Source organism: Caloenas nicobarica, chromosome 1 (assembly GCF_036013445.1).
Source record: "Caloenas nicobarica isolate bCalNic1 chromosome 1, bCalNic1.hap1, whole genome shotgun sequence".
NCBI classification, from domain to species: Eukaryota; Metazoa; Chordata; class Aves; order Columbiformes; family Columbidae; genus Caloenas; species Caloenas nicobarica.
This window is the reverse complement of record NC_088245.1, coordinates 120,988,141-121,011,782: the sequence shown is the minus strand read 5'-3', so window position 1 is coordinate 121,011,782 and position 23,642 is coordinate 120,988,141. Positions and strand designations below refer to the sequence as shown.

General features: G+C 39.3%; 1 protein-coding gene across 2 annotated transcripts in view; it reads right to left on the bottom strand.

Moving 5' to 3' along the window:
* Positions 1-23,642, bottom strand: part of DSCAM (DS cell adhesion molecule) — a 400,267-nt gene that overhangs the window by 136,863 nt on the left and 239,762 nt on the right. For both annotated transcript variants that reach the window (XM_065635636.1, XM_065635626.1), the window contains exons 9-10: positions 14,263-14,382; positions 10,411-10,584 (exon numbers count right to left, since the gene is read on the bottom strand). In XM_065635636.1, coding sequence (XP_065491708.1) covers positions 10,411-10,584; positions 14,263-14,382 — 294 coding nt within the window. The remainder of the gene's footprint in view (positions 1-10,410; positions 10,585-14,262; positions 14,383-23,642) is intronic.

The window sequence follows — 23,642 nt, the reverse complement described above, 5'->3', positions numbered from 1 at the left end:
CTGCCAGCAGGGTGAGATACATCAGTAAGGGCATGGTGTGGCAGTTTGTGTGGCAGTTTGTGTTGAAGGGTGTTCATGAAGGGCACTGAAGCTTTGCCAGCTAGATCAGGGAGCAATGGAATCTACCCAGAAGAAAGCCATGGTCTCTAAGCTCTGCATCCACCATGACTGATGCAGCTGCCCAGACAGCTCTGCTGGGAAGGCACTGTCACCCCAGTGCTAGCCCTGTTATGTTAGAGAGTTTTGATTGTCTAGAGCTTAATGATGGTGATGATAGTGTTGGGTGTTTATGGGTAAGAATCAGGGGAAAGGTCAACAAGGTAGATATCGTGGTGAGAGTCTATTATAACCACCCAACCAGGATGAAAAGGCAGAAAAAATATTCTTTAACAAGCTGGCAGAAGTCTCACAATTGCTAACCTCTCTGCTGTATTGTATTTCCAGCAGATATCTGGTAAGGTGAAGGTCTCATCAGGAGCTTCCAGCTTACCAGATGTCTGCTGGAAATACAATACAACAGAGAGTCTAGGGGGTTCCTGGAGTGTATGGAAGATGATAACTTCCTGACAGAGCTGGTCAGTGAGCCAGTTAGGGAAGACACCCCACCAGACCTGTTGTTAGAGAACAGAGAAGAACTTGTGGGTGACTTGGGCTGTCTTGGGCACAGTGACTATGAAACGATAGAGTTTTCAGTTATCAGAGCAGTAAGGAGTGCGGTCAGCAAAACTGCTCCCTTAGACTTCCAGAGGGCAAACTTTGGCCTGTTAAGGAGACTGGTTGACAGAGTTCCTCGAGAGGCAGTCCTGAAGGGCAAAGGAGTCCAGGATGGCTGGTCGCTCTTCAAGAAGGAAATTGTAAAGGCACAGGAGCAGGCCCTCCCCGTGTGCCAAAAGACGAGCCAGAGGCAAAGACAAACCTGGCTGAACAGGGAGCTTTGGGTGCACCTCACGAAAAAAAAGTAGTTTACGACCTTTGGTAGAAGGGGCAGACAACTGAGGAGGACCACAAGGATGTTGTGAGGTTACACAGGGAGAAAAACAGAAAGGCCAAAGCCTAACTAGAACTTAATCTGGCTACTGCCATAAAAGACAATAAAGAAATGATTTCATAAATACATTAGCAACAAAAGGAGGGCTAAGGACAATCTCCATTCTTTATTGGGTGTGAGGGGAAACACAGGGACAAAACATGAGAAAAAGGCAGAGGTACTTAATGTCTTCTTTGCCTTAGCCTTTAATAGTAAAACCAGTTGTTCTCTGGGTACCAAGCCCCCTGAGGTGGGAGACAGGGATGGGGAGCAGAATGAAGCCCCTGTAATCCAAGGGGAAATGGTTAATGACCTGCTACACCATTTAGACGCACACAAGTCTATGGCATTAGATGAGATCCACCTAAGGGGACTGAGGGATCTGGCAGAGGTGCTCAACAAGCCACTTTCAATCACTTATCAGCAGGCCTGTCTAACCAGGGAGGTCCCAGTTGAGTGGAACTTAGGAAATGTGATGCCCATCGACAAGAAGGGCCAGAAGGAGGATCTGGGGAGCTACAGGCCTGTGAGTCTGACCTTGGCGCCAGGAAAGGTTATGGAGCAGATCATCTTGAGTGTCATCACAGCAAATGCAGATCAACCAGGCTATCAGGCCCAGTCAGCATGGGTTTATGAAAGGCAGGTGCTGCTTGACCAACCTGATCACCTTCTGTGACTCTGTGACCCACTTAGTGGATGAGGGAAAGGCTGTGGATGTTGTCTACCTAGACTTCAGTAAAGCCTTTGACACTGTTTCCCACAGCATTCTCCTGGAGAAACTGGCTGCTCATGGTTTGAACAGGTGAACTCTTCGCTGGGTAAAAAACTGGCTGTGGCTGTGTGGCTGTGGTGAATGGGGCTGAATCCATATGGCAGCCAGTCACAAGTGGTGTTCCCTGGGGCTCAGTATTTGGGCCAGTTCTGTTTAATTTTATCAGTGATCTGGATGAAGGGATTGAGTGCACCTTCAGTAAGTTTGCAGCTGACACCAAGCTGGGTGGGAGTGTTGATCTGCTGGAGGGTAGGAGGGCTCTAGGGAGGGATCTGGACAGGCTGGATTGATGGGCTGAGGCCAATTGTATGAGGTTCAACAAGGCCGAGTACCAGGTCCTGCACTTGGGTCACAACAACCTCATGCAATGCTACAGGCTCGGGGAAGAGTGGCTGGAAAGCTGCCTGGCAGAAAAAGACCTGGGGGTGTTGGACAACAGCCAGCTGAACGTGAGCCAGCAGTGTGCCCAGGTGGCCAAAAAGGCCAAGAGCATCCTGGCTTCTGTCACAACTAGTGTGGCCAGCAGGACTAGAGAAGTGATTGTCTCCCCGTACTTGGCACTTGTGAGGCTCCATCTTGAATACTGTGTTAAGTTTGGGCCCTTCACTACAAAAAAGACATTGAGGTGCTAGACAAAGTTCAGAGAAGGGCAACGAAGCTGGTGAAGGGTCTGGAGCACAAGTCTGATGAGGAGCGGCTAATGGAATTGGGGCTGTTTAGTCTGGAGAAAAGAAGGCTGAGGAGAGACCTTATTGCTCTCTACAACTATGTGAAAGGAGGTTGTAGCATGGAGGGTGTTGGCCTCTTCTCCCAAGTAACAAGTGATAGGATGAGAGGAAATGGCCTCAAGTTGTGCCAGGGAACGTTTAGATTGGAAATTAGGAAATATTCCTTCACCTAAATGGTTCTATGACTCTATGATTCTATACTCAAGGCAAATAAGACTGTGTGCCTATATACATGCTGCATTTGAAATCAATTTGGTTCTAGATAAACCAGTAAACATCGTTACTGAATCATGGGCATTGTTAGTGTTTAGTCATTACTGCTCTACCACATGGATTAAAGGAAAAAAAGAAATAACCTATTATAGTACAACACTGTACTAACAGTATTTGTATTAAGATACACTTTTGTGTAGCTGACTTCAAGATTTAGTCATAATTTTAAGAAAACATCAGCAAATTTTGTAAAGATTTTTTTGTTTGTTTGACTGGTGACAGAATTTCTGACATAAATATTCAAATTTAATTACCATGTCTACTCATATATCTCCCTGTCTTCCAGATTCACATGGTAGGTGACACCACAGCCTCTAAATGCCATGAGATACAGCTCCAAACAGCTGAGGGTAATCCATCTGTCCTGTTAAACTAGGAGGAACAGTAATATTTACTATACTAAACCTGGTAGATGAGTAATGAGTAACTCAAAGATGAGTAATTCTGAAAATCTGGCTGTCAACTGTCCTATTCTTACTGGCATATAGTGTCCTTAAAAGGTTATTGAGACATTGTGTTCCAGAAGGGTCTTCATTCACATTTCATGTGAAGGCAAGCTTAATTTTGAATAGTTACATTTTAAATTATCTTTCAAGAAAACCATCTTCCAAATTATGAGCAAAAATAATTTCCAGAATTTTTCCTCCCAGATAAGAGCCTTTCAGCATTATCATTTATTATATTCAAGCACAGTTGCACCTGCAGTATTGTCCCAAATACAATATACTGAAATGTGTGGGCTTACTTTCTTGATGAAGGTTATTATGAATGGTTTATCTGTCTAGCTTGTATCAATCACTGCAACACCACCATCTGAACTGGAGGAGAGCAGAGCAGACATTATTTTCAAGTCTTGTTTCAGCAGTGTTCAGAGACACGGAAGCTATAATCCTTGATCTGAAATGATCTCTGTTGCTTATAAGTCTGCTGACAACAGCTGACCAAACCTGGACATGGAGTTCATTGCAATCTGAGAGCCATGTGAAACCTTCTCTGAATAAACAAGTAATTTAACAGGACATATGAGGTGTTAAAATTGTGAAAGAAGCACACGCTGTTAAAATATCTGTCATTTGGCTGTATTTAAGTATTACTAATGTGTTCAGTAAAGGGAGAAATTAACACATCAGCTAGAGTACATATCTGGTGAACCCTAGCCCCTACAAGGCTTTCTAAGAAATGTGAAGATGTGAAGGTATTCAAAGCTGCATCTTCGCAGCTTTGTTAAATGGGTCATTTTTTCAGGAAAGGCTCAATATTCTGTATCCATTGTGGAAATTTCAACAGAGAGAAAACCTCTGAAAATAAAGATCACCCGTGCTTCATTTTGAATGTTGATATTTGGGCAACAAAAAGTTGAAAGGGGCAACAAAAAGTTGAAAGAGACAACTATGCTTAAAAAAACCCATATGATACTCTGGATACAAATGGGAAAGATAACAGCAGAGCCCGTGTGCACTTTCTGGCTAGATAGCTAGCTGGAGACAAATCTGTTTCACCTTCCTGCTAGAAACACTGCTGTGCAGCCAGCCTTGAAGAAAAAAAGGGCCGTTATATTCTTTTTCTCCTTGCATCCAATTAGAAAATTTTTTTTTTTTTAAAGAAAGGAAAAGTCCTTACCTCCCCTCTTTTCCTTAAATGAGAGTATTGCAAAGATTTGCATACAAAAGCACTTGACTATTTGTACTGCAGTACATCTGGCAATTATCTTACAAGAGAAAGCATTCGTTTTAGCCAATTGCCACAGGCTTGGCATTACTGAGAGAAACAGAAAGCACTTGAATGTACAGAAGAAAAAGGATATTCCAGCTTTCTACCAGCTACCTTGAACATACTTCACGTTTAATTTCACCCTGTTGCCACAGGCACTGTGTTGTTATGACAGCTGATCTGCCATTGAATAGCTGTAAAGGAAAATCAACAAAGGATCGCTTCAGCGATTTTCAGTGCAATTTATTGGAGCTTGTATCTCGCAGCTGCTGCCGCCTGTCGGGGTAATGACACATGATGGGTGATTAAAGTGCAAGTCCCTAAATCAAAGCTGTGCCAATGGTCTGAAGAGGCAGCAAACAGCATTCAGACCCTGTTCATTTCTCATAGTGGGAGGACCTCATTAGGAAAAAAATGGGCTGTTTTACCAACAAGAGAAAGTACTTGTGTCTAGAGAGAGTTTCCGTGGTTCTGAGATTTACCAAAGCTCTCTTACAGCATCTTTTAGACTGTGCATTTAATTAAAAAAATAAGTAATTAAAACAGATCGAGACTGTTACAATCCATCACAACTGACTTGGAATTTAAACTGAGCTGTACTGTAGTTCATTTGCATCCTCATATTTAACACAATTTTTGCCTTTTTTGCCAAGAAACAGGTGGTGAAAGAGAGAGCTGCCTGTCATGATAGTAAGGGCAAAGGTAGACAAAGGCACCTCACCAGCTCATAAGAAAGCAAACTTTGGGGTACAAGAGTGGTTTCAGTTCACTGATTTTTTTTTTCCTTTATCTCACTCTTGATCCTGAAGAGATATGCAAGTAATCTAGATAGAGACTTTTACCAATTTTAGCCAAAATTGATCATTGGACAAAAATGCACTTAAGATAACTGCAAAATAATTATGAAGCAGCAAATAAATGAAAAAGACCTTTGTGTAATGATGGCAGAATGTCAGGAGAAGAAAACAGTAAAACAGAGTACACAATCAGACCAGAGGACTTTGTTTTGTTTTGCCACAGAAAACACTACAGAACATGGGACTGCAAAAAAATGGAGCAAGGACAGATTAAGAAATATCAAAATAACTGGGCTCAGGTGGATTTCACATAGTATGATTGCAGTTCTTCCTATAAGCATTTTTGAAGGTGTTATAGATGAAGACTTTAATCTTCCTTTACAACATGTCATGGATAACCTACCTTTGTAAATGCAGAAAAGGCAATGCCACCCTTATTGACATATTGCGGGGTATACACATTTTTAACAAGAAATTGAACATAAACAAAAAGATAGCATCTATGCATAAAAGTTATTCTTTTCATACACAAGGAAAAGTAGCAGTCAGTCAGATCTCAACATTCCTATATTCTCAACAAGGAATCGTTTTCCTAAAGACTAAAATGAGTATTTAGAGGCACCTGGGTGAGCAGAGCGCAGTGAGTTCTCCATCACAGCTTGCTGGCTTTACTGCAGGTGTTGCAGCAAAGCAAACTCATCTGACTGGCCATATGGGAAGTGCCTTTATCCTGACCAGATGAAGTTTCACAGAGGAAGCCAGGCACAGACTTCTATCCGTTTTAATCAACAGATGCTGCAGTGCTTTAACCATGTTCAGTAGAACAACTGTTAGTTAGCGGTGGAGGAAACAGCTTCACTGGATTCAGAATATCCCTTCATAAGCATTTTGGGGTGTATTTGTGTTTATAACTACTATTATCTTTTATTTCTTTTGCAGCAGTAGCTACTGAAGTGATCAGGGCCTCTTTGTTCCAGGAGTTGTCTGAAGACAGAGAGAAACAAATCTTGCCTGGAAGATGACGTGGTCAACATGCATGAGAGGCATTATAAGGGAGGCAGAGGCAGCAGAGGGGCAAGCTGTGAATTACCACAACCAAAAGCCAGAGTAGCTGAAGGAACAGGGCATTAGATTCACTTTTCCACTGTGACCAGGCTCCCTTTCCCTCTTCTTCTGTTATTCCACCAGCTCTTGTCATAGATAAAAATTCTAAAAAAAATGTTTAAGTGGTAAAACTTAGCATTAAAAGTATTATCTGTGATTAGTATGTTCCTGCTGGAAGGGGGTGTGGGTCTGACTGATGGCTTTAGGTTTGTTTATTACATGCATGTAATGCAAATAGCTAAGAAGCATATTTGAGAGGAAAGTGAATGAAACAACTCTATATTCTTGGCAGACAGGATTTGTTGGAAATGTTTTGGTGATCAGATTAAACTTCTCCAACTCCACACTGACGTGAACATAAGTGATGGATTTAAGAAGAGGCAGGGCTAACAGGACTGCCTCCAACAAATTATTTACATAGAGACATATACACCTTAATGAAAGCTTGCTTTCTGAGAGGGAATTTTTTCACAGTACTGTTTTATCATGTTATATATAGCCTCTAAAGTGGAATTAGGAAGTGTGACGTTTATTCAGATGAAGGCAGGCAGACAGTCCATTTTAAGCAGACATCTCTTCCCTTGTGACTCCCAGGCAACCTTTAAATAATTTCAGTTCTTCCCTTCATGTTAAAGGCTCATTATCATTGATAGAAATTCTTTAGAAGTCTTCTCATCCCAAGCACCAGGAGTCATTTCTCAAGACAGCACTAGATTCCTTATTCCAGATCTCTCTCATAATTTCCTAACATTGTATGTCTAAGTGAATAAGGAATTTGAGAATTACTTATCCTTGGTTCAGAAGAAGAGAAAAAAATCACTGATCATGATTTTTATGTCCATTACTTGAAAAGAAAGGCTGAAGAATAATAGCTGCGAAGTGAAGATTCTCTGCTTTCATGGCTGCCATTCTAGCCCTGTGGGTACCGATTCAGCATCAACTTTGGCAGCTCTTTCTTTTCACATTTGTGTTAGTATTCCTGAAGGCTCTTTCTTTTCCTCTCATCTTTTTTTCTTTGCACTCCCTCCTTATACAATCTCCTCTCCCTTCAACCAAGAATTTGGACCAGATTCTCTGATGTGAAGGTGTCACGCAACAAATAAACACACTAAGTAAACATGTATCTGGAATTACTACCTTTTCCTTCCTAACATTAAGAGACTTGTTAAGCAAGTCAAGTTGGCTTATAGCTTGAGTTGGCTTTACACTAAGAAAAAGTCTGCCAATTTTAGAGGTAGCAAGTCATGAAAGTATTTTAAGTCAATGTTTATTCTGTCCACTCCTGAACTACCAAAACAAAAATTGGCGTACTCTCTTTTGACGTCAAGGGTCAATAGCTTTTCTGTTTAGATACAGGTGACACTGGAAATTCTGGAAGAGTAAAACATCCAGTCTCATTTAAGGGATTTGTCACAGGATCTATGAAAAACAAAAATTAATCGAGCAATGTTACTAACAAAGTAGGTGGAAACTTCTATCAAACATGGAAGAGAACAATCACTTGTGCATAAGAGGGGTTTTTTTTTGTTTTGTATGTTTGTTTGTTTGGTTTGGTTTTATTGTCTGGTTTTGTTTTGTTTGGTTTGGGTTTTTTTGTTATTTTTTGGTGTTTTTTTTCTTTGTTTTGTTTTTTTTTTGCTTTGTTTTGTTTTTAAGTTTGCAGTGGTGCTATCAATGCTTAGCATCTGCATACATGAGGTATCTGTGGTACAAGGGACAGTTAACAAGTGAAGGAGGCAGCTGTAAAGGGACTGCTGCCATGTCTTTCTTTCTGCGAAGGAATCTAGTTTCATGATCAGTGACTAAATCCATCTAAGCCACTCCAGGTTTTTATTGGATGATTTGAGCTACTGCTCACAGACAACCCACAGATAGACTGAAGGAAGATGGAAAGTCGATTTGTCACAAGGAAGCCACAACAAAATGTATTGCTGTTAAACTTTGTTTATGCTTTGGAAGGCTGTTTCTTACTCAGCAACCTTTTCACCCAGAAACAACTGTCTGGGCCAGGTCTCACCTTCTGCCTCTGAATAAAAAAGGCATTTAGGGTGACCTTGTGGAATAGGATCAAATAATTAAGAATGCCATGAATTTCATGAGGGAAGCACAAGGTTTTGATCTAGTAGCAGGGCTGTATCTGAGGATCCAGAAAGAGGCTTGTAGGGGAGAGGAATAATCACAGAGAAAAAGGAAACAGCTTATGACAAGATACAGTACCAAAGAGAACAGAAGCAGGTCCAGGCCCTCACTTTGGAGCCGCTCAGCCTGAACAGGCACAAGAGTTACATGCCATAACCACACCACCAGAACAGGAGATCCAGCTATATCTGAAGCCCACCATGGCACGCTTCCAGTCAAGTCACTCCCCAAAGCAGCTTGTCCTTAATTTGTGCTGGATTAAAGCTAAAGTTGTGCCTCTTCCACTCACGCACCAACACACTGACGGCGTTTGGTCAAAGAGCCATGCTGGGAGCAGTACGTGTGTTAGTGCAGGTGTGTGAGGGTGCACAGACATGCTTGCCTGCTATCTCAGAGCCAGAGGGGTTTTCATTAGATTCAAACAGCAACCGACTCTCCAGGGAAGCTCCTGCTCTTATTTGATAAGGGATGCTCTTTTATCACACATGAAACTGCATGCAGTGATCAGACAGGCAGTGTGGATAGCAGCCAACTAGAGGAAAGCTACTTTCCTGTAGCATATTACAACAGTTCATTGCTACTACTGTTGAAGATTGGCCCAAAAAAATGGCCAGTTATGGAAAGCACAGAAGCTGGAACTTCTACTGGTCCACAGAAAAAGTATGCAATTAATATACTTGCTTGAGGGGCTGTGATATCATATTATTTTTCAGAAGATGAACCCACTACGGTAAATCAGAGTGGAGAAAATATCTGTGGTACTGGGGCTTGCAAACCTAACAAAGCTGACACACTTCCTTTCAAATAACTTATTCTCTGACATTACAGCAAACAAACGACACCCCTAAACCTCAGCATTAGTGGTCTAAAGTATAGCTGTCCAATGGAGAATAAATTGGATTTTCCTTCCTTTCAGGAAAAAGAAAAAATCTTTACTTTCAAAGGCAAACCTTTTTCTAGCCAATTGACATCTCAAAACTTCAAAACAGTCTTCAAAAATCCTACAAACAAGGAAGTGCATGGCTTGGTGACCTCCTTCAATACTGGTCTAATAGGTCATCTGGGAACATTTGGCATGTTGAAGCATCAATAGTCTTTTTTTTTCTCATAAATTGAGAAATTATGCTATCTCTACAGCTTTTTTTTTTCATAATATTTCCTCTATATTCTCAGCTATGTTCATATTTGAAGGAGTTATAGCTAATATGCAATTAAAAACTGGAGTGCTTTTGTCTCTTGTGCCTAGAAAGTACTGATAGGTTGAGGTTGTGTACGCACTCTAGATTCAACAGAATTAAATACATTTTCTGAAGGTTATCTGCAAGTGCCTGAGTCAAAATTACTACTGCAGCTGTATCTAAAATATCTTATAGTATATTACAGCATCTCGTGTTATCTACTGTAATTGTACATGTAGCATCTATCCATGGTATCTTGAGAACGGATTTAGGGACCTTTTAATCCATGTTTTCTTCAAATTCTGAGATTTGTACCAGTTGCTACGAGTATTTCTCCTTTGTTATAGGGATTTTCTTTACCTTTAACTAAATAATTTTCTTACTTCCCCTTCATTAATCAGCAGTAGCTCATACACATGATGCAAATTTTTGAAATTAGATGTTAAACCTTTTAATCTTTAAGTCTCCTTTTCTCCCTCTACTAAACCACATTTTTTTATTAACCATACTAAGTTCCAGGTGCTACCATATGCAGCTAAATACCAACAGTAAATTAAAACCAACAAAATCAGCTTCTCCCCTTCCTCCCCACTTCTCCTCCCTCCAAACTAAGGATGCAGTAGACAAGCCTTTTTCACTCAACAATAACATCTGGATCACAGAGAAGTGTTTTAGTTCTTACTTTTAACAGTGAGGTACATGGACTTGCTGACGTCTGCTCCCACATCATTGCTGACCTTGCAGAGGTAGTATCCACTGTCTTCTTCCAGCACATGTTTAATCAGCAAGGAGCCATTTGTGAGAAGCTGGATACGACCGTTCAATGCAATTGGCTGGAACTGAGGAACCCCGGCACCTAAAGAAGGATCCCCATGGAAAGAAGTTAGTTAGGAAGGAAAGAATCCCAGGTTTTTGTTTTATTTTTATTTTTTTAATAACTCCAGTTTCCTGTTCTTAGAGGCTCATTTCAATTAAAATATGAATAGTTTCTGGCATCATCAGAACAAATGGAATGGTTCGTTGCCCAAACCAGAATTCATTAAATGGATAGAAGAAAGACATTTGAAACATAATAGTAACAATATTTTGCCCATGTTAAAGGTACAGGGGTAAAAGGAGCTCGAAGCAGGAGTAGAAGGACCTGAAAGAGGGAGAGAGGTAATGAAGGAGATTTTCAGACCGCTCATGGGTAAAAAGGCACATTTGTTGTACATTTAGAGGCTGATAAATTATTGACAATTACAGCTGAACAGTCATACAAGTATGCATCCCTAATGCATACACCAAATGAATTTCTTATGACTAAGAGGGATGTCTGTTTTAGTAAACATGGCATACTCAAGGGACCTCTAGGACCTCGTTTATGAAATTCTAGGTAACAGGGAAAACCACATCAGTGACTGTGTTGCTTGTTTTTTCCTGCAGCTGACTGACTGATGACACATAAAATCTCTGTTCTGCCATGTTTGTAGCCAGTATTTATTTGGACTGTTAAAAAAAAAATACAAAGAAAGAAACAAACAAACAAAAAGCTCAGCTCAGACCACTAATCAAGTGTGAGGTGCCATGTTTGGCAGAAATATAAAAATTGAAGTACCATAAAAAGACAGGAAGCCAGAGATTTCTGTGTCAACCATAGTTTTAGTGAAGAACCTACTTTTCCTTGGAAATGAGATACTGGGTAATTTAGGGAGTAGGGAACAGGACACTGCCATGCTGTCAGATGTCTGCACAGAGCCTCACCACAAGTTCAGGTTCCTCTAGCACTAGGGACTGTCTAAGTGTACATGAAGATCTGGTTCTTGTAACAAAGGGGTTTACAACCTATTTTGACAGCATGAGATGAGATTTTTCAGGTAAATCGTAAGGTAGTCTTCTTCAATGGAATTCTCTTATACCACTTTCTATACACGAAGTTAATATCTGTCAGCATTAATTACTATACGCAGCTGACTGAGTCAGCCCAGGAGGAAATACAATGAATAAATACTATGGGGAATGACTTAGTATGAAATATCAAGATATAACAACCTACGAATACAAAATCTAGAATATTAATAAAGACCAGACATGCATACTAAAAATTCTTCTAGTCCTAGAAGAATTTGCTTTGGAGACTTACGTTTACACTAAAGGTTTGGATGGCCAATACTATGAACTTCAAAATGTTAAAGCGATAATGTTTTCACAAACATCATTTGTTATTCTTGCTTTTTGAACCATTTTAGTCACATGTATATCACACTTTCCTCTTAGTCTATTTTTTCTTTAATAAGCCGGTTTTCCTGTCATTTAGTTCGAAAGCACATTTATGCTTCACTAACTCTACCTACCTGCAATTGATTGCCCAAGTAGACAGATGCAAGCACTCGCTTCTTATATTTCTTCACATTAAAAATTTTGGGGATAATTTGGTGTTCACAGAAGAGAAAGGGCTTATACTTCTGAGGATAGTTACAACTGGGCAAAACTTTGCATAACAGTTTGCAAAGGCTTCTTACTCTTCACACACAGCTACTGCTACTACAGCTAAAGTCCTTTCTGAGCAGTGACAGCAGTTTATCACACACAACTGCATGGATAAATCTGCAAGACCATGTGTTCGTGAATCACAGAATCACAGACTGATTGAGGTTGGAAGGGACCTCTGGCAGTCATGTGGTCCAACTCTTTTGCTCAAGCAGGGCCACCTAAAGCTATTTGCCCAGGACCATGTCCAGACAGCTTGTGAATATCTCCACGCATGAGACTCCACAGCCTTCCTGGGCAACCTGCACCAGTGCTCAGCCGCCCTCACAGTAAAAAGTGTTTCCTTAGACTCAGACAGAACCTCCTCTGTTTCAGCATGTGCCCATTGCCTCAATAAATCTGAAGGACTTAAAACAACAGATTCTTGCTGGGGTGTCTGTATTGATCACTGTCATTATTCTTTGGAGACAGCAAGTCCATTTCCATTGCCCGTCTACCCTGATGTTCAAAAAAATGAACTCTCTTCCGTTTTTTACTGACACAAAAAGCCAATGACACTAACTTAACTTCAAGTGTACAGATGGCCTTTCTACTCTGTTGTGGTACCTATAAACAAGCTATGACCTCATTGCATTACTCCTTCTGGGTTCACCTCAGTAATTATCTCAGAATTTGGCACAAACCTTGCTCACAAATTGATTATGCAGTGTATCTCTTTAGAGCAAGAGGTAGTGTATATCCTATAGACCTGTAGAGCAGCTTAGTTAGACTGGGTATTGAAATTGCAGTCATCCGCTAACAAAATACAGGCTTTTGTAAAAATACTGACCTTTTCACCTAGAGCTATTTTGGCCAAAAAATGAAATGGCAGTTTCATGGTTTGCCTGCATCACATATCTACTATAACTTTCTATAATTTAAAAACTTAAGAGTTGTTAATGGAAAACCTTAAAAATAATTGCTTGATGGTAGTGTCACTAACATCAGACCACTATCCCTTACCACTATCCCTTTCTCATTTATTAAGATGGGCTGCTTACCTCTTCACAGTTAATTACAACTCAGCTAGCTTGGCTTGGCTTTCTCCTTCAGCATGCAACCAAACCAAACCAAATCAAACCAAACCAAAATAGAATTACTTCTTTGTGACCCATATTCACAATTAAAACCCCATAAATCATTGAGATTAATGGCATTTGGAGCTCAGCACCCTTCTTGCCACAAACTAGAATTTACCAATAAAAGCAAAAATAGTTTCTAACATGAACTTTTCTCTCTCTTTATCTTTTTTTTTTCCAAATGTAATTTAGATTTAGATCCTAAGGAATCCAAAAATGACATGAAGCATTACATAAGGATTTCTTCTCAACAGCACCTAGTTTTGCTTTTTAAAGAGTTAACTCATTTAGATTGGATAAATTTTGAATAGTTTGTTTTCTTGCTAAAACCTACCAGAAGACAACTGGCTGGAAGACACATCTAGCTGGCAGCACATTTTAATTAAAAAGCAGTCAATTTTCTATGGTTACTGAGGGTCAAGTGGGGCCAGCTTTAATGCTGTGTTACATGAGAAGCAAATGTTAAAGCATTATGTAAAGCGCATACTGAATTACTGCTTATGCTAATGATACCTGACCTTTCTTCTTTGCTGAAAAGATATGATCGGCCATGTTACCATGGATTTTGAAGGGGGAAAAAAAAATCAGCCAAATGCTTTCGATGAACCTGGTTCTGAGGCTGTTTCAATTAAAGCAGTATCTCTTTTTTCTCAGCCATCCATTTCCTCACTCGCCTGTCGAGGCCATGGCTAACACAGGCACACACTCACAGCTCCAGGACATCTCTAAGGCAGACCAGAAGTGCATCCAGCTCAGCCTTGTGTCTGTGGCAATGGCCAGCACTATGTGCTTAGGGAAATGATAGAAGAACAATATAAACATTATTGCACCTTATTGCACGTTGCTAGCCTCTGACAATGTGAAGATTAAACCAGTAACTTACAGGTGAGTAAGGTGTTACTAAATGAGAATTAATCTGTCCCTAGTGATCACTGGAGGATTCCTACCTTTTGAGTACTTCCAGACAATGGTAGGAACAGGATAACCCTCTGCAGAGCAGTTGAGAATTACAGCTTTTCCATAGATCCCATCCTGGTCGCTGGGCTGAACTACAAACCTGGGGGGCACTGTGGGAGGAAGCAAAAGGAGCCATGAGAATCTGTGCGACTTACCAGGTAGCTCAAAATGACAGGCCAGTCAAATAAGGAGAAATAAAATTTCATAGCAGAAAACAAAAACTAAAACCAGATTTTTTAATATCCAGTTACATAGTAAAGTTGGTTTTACATGATTATTTACTTTCTGTACACAATCTCAATGTATTTCTTGCCAGACGCAACAAAGCACTGGTCTTTATAGGATACAAAAATAAATTAATAAAAATCTCTCTGTTATATATATGTTATATATTATAAATTGGAGTAACAGATGAATCATACTGTCATGGTCAGAAAAGAAATGCTGTCTAACAAAGGCAGAGGTTTAACAGATACCTAAGAACAACTGAAGTTTTCTGTGCTTGTTTTTTGTAATGGTGAACCAGTAAGCCTTAGAAAAATAATGATGTAGTATAAATAATCTTAAAAAATAACACTTTTACTAGCAATCAAATAACTTTATATTAAAATGAGGAGTTGTGAACCATGATTCCTGATGGGACTTTTCTTTCCAAACAGCCATAGAAAGGTTCAACACAATTTGCTTGCATTAAGGTAAAGAGAAGTCTTACTGCAATAGGTGTATGTGCATCAATGTATACATATCATTAGACTTATTCTAAGGCAGCATAAAACCGCTTTAATAAGTCTTCCAGATACAGGCATGTATGCATCTATTTATACATAAATAAGAGCTGCTCATCTCAAGGAAAAGCTCTATGTGTTCCAAACACAGATACGCAGGGAAGAAAAGAGCTTGTGACAATGCTAGAGCTACTGGCCTGATACTAAATGGCAAAGCTTCAATAAAACCTACAAATTTGACAAAAGTCTGAAAGAAAAGCTGAAAAATGTGAAGAATGTTGAAAGACCCATAGAAGTTATTAAATATTCAAGGTGCTTAATGGTTGTATTAAAGTCAGTTAAGGTCACAGGTTTTCATTGATCTCCTGTTCTTTGGTTCAGTACATGAAGAAGTAAATACCTGAGAAAAGAGTTAAATTATTTATGTCCTTAAATCGACATGTTATTCTTTTTGTCATTTCTTACAGTGCTACAGAGAAAGTGGAGTAAGGTGACCGAGCCTGTGATAGATTTTTTTTTTCCTCTCAAATCAAGTACTGCAACACACTCAGGTCTAATGCAGTAAAGGAGAAATCCTAATAGTTCCTTGCCCACCGCAGCATATGCACTTGGGGACTCACATGTAGCCTCATGGATTCACAGCTCCGCAGGTCCAGCCAGTGGTGACTGTCTCAAAGTTGGGGGAGACAGAACACAAGGCCCAACCATCCCTCCTTGCTCTGACCCAAACCCCCATCAGACCCCACCACCTGCCTCTACAGAAGTACCAGAAATTAAGAAAGACAGTATGAGAAAGGGTTGTAGCATGAGGAAATGCAACGCAGCACAGAAGGGGATCGTCAGTGCAGTGACTATCTACTTGGGACCTGAAACAGCTCTTAATGGCCATGAATACACTACTGCTTATACATCAGAAAAGCGGTGTGGCTGAAGCACAGCAGAAGCACCAGTGCTATATTATGTGACTTTAAAGTATGAACACTCTCATAGTTTATGCGAATAGCACCTCCTACTATACCAGAGCGTCCCAAGTTCTCCTTAAGCAGAAACTTAGGTTGCCAGTGTTGCTATGGACAAGACTGATGAACGTCGGAGGTATCTACAGATAATCTCCAGGTGCAGACAACCCTCCTCACAATGGCTTGAACCTTCCTCCCTGTGCCTCCATAATCCAGACTCCCCTCCAACTTTCTCTTTCCACCTTCATAGACACAAATGTTTTTTAAAAGAGGGGAACAATCTTCTGGAGAGAAAAAAATCCCTTTAGCTTGACCTTTTGCTTATTGAATCCTGTAGCTATTATGCAAAGCTGTTTATTGCCTAACTATGTACAAAGAAGCTCCACTGCTGTTTGAAACGTGGCTAGAAGAAATGGAAGGAACTAACAGCATTAGAGGCTCTTTTGTACTAGGAGATATATTTACTGCTGTCAAATATTTCCGTTTTCTAAACAGCTGCCACACTGACAAATATATATCATATGTTATGTTAATTCATGATAGGTGAGCATCAAACAGGAAATCCCAGAAACAGCAGCTCTGGGCAATCACCCACCCTGTTCTAATTATCTGTTCACAGAAGACATTTGGTTCAGTAACTCTTTTCTCACTGTTCTGTGTTCATTTTATCACCAAACACAAAAGGAGTCCCAAGTACTTATTTTCCAAAGCAGGTGCAATTAGTTGCACAAATAGATTTGATTTTATCACTCAGCACGGTGGCGTCAGCCTGTTTCACCTCAATAACTGTAAGTAATTTTGTATTCACAACTTCTGAAAAATCAATTACATGCTGCTTATCCATAAACAGTGTACACCAAAAAAAAAAAAAGAAACCACCACAAAAACATCTCAGTTGTATCAGTCTTACAGGTGAATGAGTACAAATGATGCAATGAAGTGATTGATAATTACTGGCCTCCTCTACCACTGAAAAGTGTGAAGAGTATATTTTTTTTTTTAAACCCATCTTACAACAGAAAACTTCTGTAATTTCTTTGTTTTATTTCTCTTGTCTTTGAAAAACATTTTCTTTATATTCTTCATTTTCTGTGGATGACACTGTCAGAAAGTGCTAATTTTTCAGGAAAAAATTATATTATTATATTAAATGGATAGGTATATACAGAGAGTTCTAGAAAAGTTAAGCAAGATTGCCTGGTCTGGAATAAAGGCAATCAGCCTTTAAAATACTATTTGCATTAAAGTTACCTGTTAAAATAATTTTTTTGTCTAATCCTTTTGGGCATATATAGACAAAAAAAAAAAAAGGATGGATGCCAAATATAAAAGTTGTTTGAGCATTTCTTTGGAAATGCATCCTTCCACATCTTTAATGAGCTCATGTAGATATTCTTGCTGTGTTGTGCCTTTAGCATTGACAAGCTCTGAATATGGCTTTTCATCATTATGATTTCACCGTATTTTGGATATGTAGAAACATAAATTTTTGCTCAGATATTATTGGTATTCTTAATTTTAATGCTTACTTTTAATACAGAATGATACTAGAGCAGTAACTGTGAAAATTAAGTTTTGCTGTATACGCTCCAGAACCAGGTGTATGATTAGCAATCACAGGGTTTCCTTGTGCTGCTCCATAAATTAAGCATGTTTCAACCTTAGTTTGCAAAAACTTTGCCCACATCCAGTAATAGAAACAACTTCTACATTTAGTAAAGCTTTGGCCTTCCTTTAAGTCTAGTTATAAAAATGCCAGCTGCTGCTCTGATTTTGAAGTTATGAACCCCTGACACCTAGTCTTAAGATTGCCAGTAGATATCAGAAAAGATACTATAGCAGAACAAAAGTACTTATTCGATGACCTTTCGATTCTTTCTGTATTGTTGTCTAGGTAAAACCAAAGGATTTTTCTTCTTATAGAAATTATTAAAAAGTAAACAGAGGAGACCTTTACATTTTTCTTCTTCACTGATAATTTGCTTCTCCATTTTATTTCAAATGAATAACTTGTTCACTGCTATGTGCTACCACATTTTGGCAGACAATGCAGTTAACTACTTGATCTAGCTTTTGATACTCACTTTTAGATTATAAAGCTGCATTCAGTTTTTCATTATCTTATAGGAATTAATTAGCCCTTAAAGAAAATTTGCTTAGTAATAATTTAACCAAGTTAATTTGCCTGATATGCCAAAGTAGAGGTAATGGAGAAAAGAAAGCAATTAGTTCTCTTCCTCTCTCTCTAGCTGCAAAAGTGTGGGCCTCCTCTCACCCTCTAGAAAGGAAACACTCTGAAATAACTCACAAATACGACAAAACAGTTCTACTTCTATTATCACCCTTGTTTCAGCAACACGGTCCCTTGAGCCCATAAAGGAGAGTATTTAAAATTACTTTAACAGTAAGTTTCTGTTAGCATCTTTCATTTAATGCAGCCCACGGATCTGTGACCAGAAATGAGCTGTTGAATTGTTTACTGTAAGAGCGGTAAGTTGACAGATGCAAACTATTTAATGGCTAAACTCAACCTAAAAAAGGTGTTTTCCATCAATATTGTGACTAGCAGTCTATGGCTTTCACAAAGGGAAAACAAAGGATGAGAGCAATCAGAAGAGTATGTTGAAGAAAACATGAATGTCATGGTGCGATTTTAAGGCAAGGAAAATTCTTTTATTATCTCCTTGTGTGAAACAATCCAGAGAAGATGATACAACAGGAGTTGGTACCCTAAGAAGATGCTGCTTGCTAGCGTCATTGCTGCTCGCAATGATGACCTTTACAAGCTACTAACTAAAATAAATTTATGAGTGTGTGCTAACGTTCCCTGATTTCATTTTGCTTTATGTAAATCCAAGAATCCTTTCTGACTGCTCTTTATGCCAGGGACCAGCTGACAAACTCGCACACTCCTTCCTGGACTTCAAATCTATGCAAGTGCTTCTGCTTCCCAAGAACAGCAATTAGTATCTCACACTGGAGAGCAATTCTGAAGAGGAGCTCCTCCACTGGGCTACTGGAGTGAGTTAAAAAAAAATCTATGACATTGGCTCTGAATACATTTCATTTTTACATGGAATATTTGTACTTTACATGTAGATCATCCTGTCAAAATGATAGAAGAAATTTAATCAGCCAAAGCAACCATTGATGTATTAATGAATGAGATCATTAAACACTGTACTTTAGCAAAGATGAACAGCTATTAAATTTGGCCATTGGACCTAAGGGGTTGATTTAACTGGTTTAGTGAATCCATTTGCTATGCAGTTTGAGAAAAAATGATGTACTTTTGCAAAATGAGACAGTGCCTAGTCGTTCGTGTTGATCAGGTTTGTCTAATGAGAACATTAAATAGGAAGTGAATCTTTCAATAATAATCTTCAAAGGCACAGTGTAAACACCAGCAGAGAAAGTAAATTGGTTTTGACACCAGCTACAACCATAAATCTTTTCCCCCTGCTCTTCTATCACAAAGTGAATTTGCTGCATCACACCAGCACCACTACCACCAAACATCAAGAAAGCAAAAGGATACTCACTTCCTATCTGGAAGATTCAAAGCTCAGAGACTCCTCATTGGATACCTAACTATCTAATGATAGTCAACTTTCCTGGCAAGTGCAAAATGAAAACACATTTACACTTAATGTACTAAATTCATTAAGGGAGGTTATTCAGTATTTGAAGACCTTATCTCAATTTTTACTTATGATGCGGTCACTAACAGGAATTTAAAAATCATGATTTATGCACCCACTACTATCTTTGAATTCTCTTTTCTGACAGTATCTGAAAAATTTTGAACTCATAATACATTTATGAGCTTTTTCATTTTGGTTACCAGTTAAATTCTTCTCCACTGCTTTTATTTGATAATTATTTAACTGTCATTTTAGCAAACCTTTCAGAAGTTAATAACACATGATAAAGTGTATATAGATTTTTAATTGCTCTTCAAAAGACAGCCCTAATGAGTAAAGCCTTAATTAATTCTACATGACAATATACGTAGTTGACAGAGAAAATATTTTCCTAATATCCATGGATGGCTTTCATGACAGGTTCCTATTATTTCCTTTTTCCTAAAAGCATGCCTAGCAAACCAGGAGTGTGGCAACAAATAAAATAAAATAATAATGATTTATGAGTTTTTGAGAAACCCTTCTAGTTTGCAAATTTTTGAGGCATTTCCAGAGGAACTGCAGGCTGGGATCTGGCAGAGCACAAGATTTTGAGAAGGAAACCCCTGTTTTCTCTCCCCAGCACTGCCCACCTGCAGTCCCTAGCTGCAGTGAAGGTTGTAGGCTTCTCCCAGTGGCTAATTAATGAGCTTTTAAAAGATATTCCATAAACATTAGGAATAACCAAGCCTGCTTTTCTGTGGATTTGTGTCTTATGGTTGAGTATGGACTCCAGTTGGAGCATTTCTTGTGTTTGCAGAAGGGCTTATCTGAGTAGAGTCTCCAGTGTTTAGTATTGCACTCAGTAAAGGTGTTTGCAATCAATCATCTCTTTTCATTAAGTTTTTAGGCTTTCAGCTCCACTGGCGGCGTTTTCCCCCTTTTCCGATTTGTCTGAAATTGGTCAATAAATTGTGGAGAGAAGTACTGACAGATCTCTGTGTAGAGTGTGTGACTGTCTCATTTCCAGGTCCTCACCAAGAAACCCATGGCAGAGAGAACTGAGATTGCCCTAAGATCTTCTTACCCAGGGCTGCACAGATGCTAAAAAGCTTTCTCCTCTCACGTGCTTTCAGCAGGAGCCTTCCATCCATCTCCTGTGTGATTCTCTGTAAGGAAGCCCTGTGGAAAACTGTCATCTTCCTCTGATATTTAAAGCAGGGAGAATCCAGCCTTGCTGGCCAGGTACTTTTAGGGCTCCTTATTGCCACTTGCTTGTTTTTATAGAGCACAAAATAACAGGAAAATCAGTGAAGATTTACCATAAGATGCCCACAGATTTTAAGAGACCAATGCTTGTTTTTCTTTTGCCATTTAATAGTCCTGGCAAAATGAAGGTGCAGTCTGCATTTAGAAAATAATATTTGTAGGAAGAATATAGGAAATATATTTATCAGACTTAAAACTCAACAGAAAAATATGAATGCTAAAAAATAGCAGACACATGCAATTTCACAGAGAAAATATTGAGACAAAAAAATCTCAAATTACAAAGCCAAAGAATTGATGTTGTTGGATGGATTCTGAAGAAATTTGTGTACTCACTTGTAGTTAGAATGTAAGAATAAGGAGTTGGCCTGTGTTTCTTCATTCATCTTAGGAATGAACTAGATTTAGATTCTACTTCTACATCTACCGCATGTACCACAAAATGATATGGACTCCCACTTATTTTGGAAACGTGATAGCCTTCATAATTTTTAAGTCTACTTTTTAAATTAATACAAGGAGAGTATAAATAAGGAAAAAGGAACTTTGTGGGGAACAGTCATATTTCCCTTTACTTTCTTCTGCAATTCACTGTCTACTCTCCTATCAAAATGCACACACTTCAAATAAATAAGATTCCCAGAACAAGTCCCTTAACATTTAGGACAGCCAACATTTAAGTTTAAAGCACACGGCTGAGAAATCATCACACAATGTGGATTAGAAACAAGAGGATTTTAAGTACCATTTCTTCTCCCTTTATTTGGAGAAAAAACACTTACTTGATTTAGAAAAATATTATGTTTCAGTTATATGGCACCTATGAACAAAAATATAAGGAGAGATCAGAAATCCTGGATAAGAAGCAGACAGCAGAAAATCAAGTCTTTACTTAAATGTGTATAGGTCAGGTGGGATGCAGACGAGTAGTGACCAGTGATGACGCTCTGATGGCTGGCTGCTTTCTGACCTGAGTGTGATGAGACAGCTGAAGCCGTTCAGTATGAGGGAAAGAGATTAGTCCAGGGTTTTGGCAGAAAATCCTGGTCAGACATCGTAGTATACTTCCCCCTTTCCCTCTGAATGAGAACTATTAGCCCAGATGCATAAGCAAAATTGATTAAGACGTTACCATCTAAACCGACACAGAAAGAGAAGATACGAGAGAGGCTTAAAGAAGGCTGCTGCAGAGCACTAGCTGGGCAGGCAGATAAGCAAGAGGGTAAGAACAAAGTAGCCCTCATAACCTCAGTCCTCGTAAGTCACAGGACCAGGACTCCAGAGGCCTCAAGCCTCTGGGTAAAAGAGAGTGAAAAGCTACCCTCTATCATGCCCATGGGTTTATAAGGATGCCCTTCAGCCACACGTACCCAAGACCTGTCGTCCCACTGCTGAGGCAGAGCCTTCATCAGGAGGTGCAATTAGAGCAGCAACACACAAGGGGAAAATGGAGGTGTTGGTGTCAGTGGTGTGAAAAGGGTGTGAGAGCAGACTCCCTAAAACTCCTCCCCTGGACATGCTGGGAAAATGAATTAATGCCAAACAAGGCAGCAAGAAGCAGATATGTCCAGAAGAGGATTTGCCCGCTGACAGCAGGAGGCAGGGATGCTGCAGTCCAGGCAAGGCAGGGAGAGCAGGGACACGATTAAGGGAGAAGGCAGGACTTGCCCCCATCAGAGCAGAAATACCCACGTGTGGGCTCACTTGAGCTGTGATAGCCTCATGGATATCAGTGATGAAAAAAAGACAGTGTTTGCAGAGAGACAGGTTTCAGTGGTACTACCTGTGTCAACTTTTTCTTTTTGTTTCTGAAGATCATCCTACCATCCGTGTTTTGATGAAATGCCTGCAGGAACATATACAGAGTTGCTAAAGTGATTAAACACCATCACTTCAAGCACTGAGTATAACTGCAAATCAGGTACAATCTTAGCTGTTATTAGATACAGCATTTCTGCATAGGGCAGACATAGCCAGTGGACTGTCTGTTGTGATGGGAGGTTGTCAACTTTTCTTCTAAAGGAAGTGAGAAGGTGAGGAAAATCTTTTACTATCAGGATGATGGATGGGTTTCAAATCTAACAGAAGAACTTAGAAAAAGAATAATTACATACATGTAGTTAATTAAACCACTTAATTTAAGACTTGCTGGATAAATGGGGAAAGTAATAGACATCTGTACTGAATAACACAAGATTAAAAGCAGGCTTTTTTAATAATTACAATTATATTAATATCAAAACTTGTGAAAAAGTGTTTGGGCTATTTGCTGCTGAGTTTTTGTAATACTAGCATTAAAAAAAATCATACACATTCTATAAGTGGAAAACTAAGGAATAATCCATTAAAGGTACCCCTCTGACAGTGGAAATAATTGACTTAAAATGAAGAGTTGTTCAGAAAGTTTTGCTTCAGATGAGTTTTTGAGGGAGACAAAAAGCCTGGAAAAGATGGCAAAAACCCCTGAATGGTTTTAAGATTTGTCTTGATAAACTTATGAAGGAGATATAACATGTAGTGATCTGCAACAGGCAGAAATAACCATGGTCACTTGCAATACTACAGTATGTGCCACCGTCCTCCGAGGAGTCTAACGGTTTGACAGCAAAAGGGAGATGGTGTAGAGGGAAGAGTATAACTTTTTATTTAAGAAAAAAAAAAAAAAGAAAGAAAATTTAAAACACCTTGAAAAACTTCCAAAAAGAAAAGGAAACCATTTAGTTTTGTTGAAATTTTGCACAGTAAGTTTGAAAATGTATCAGAAGGCATAATCTCTAGGGAACTTGGCTAAGGT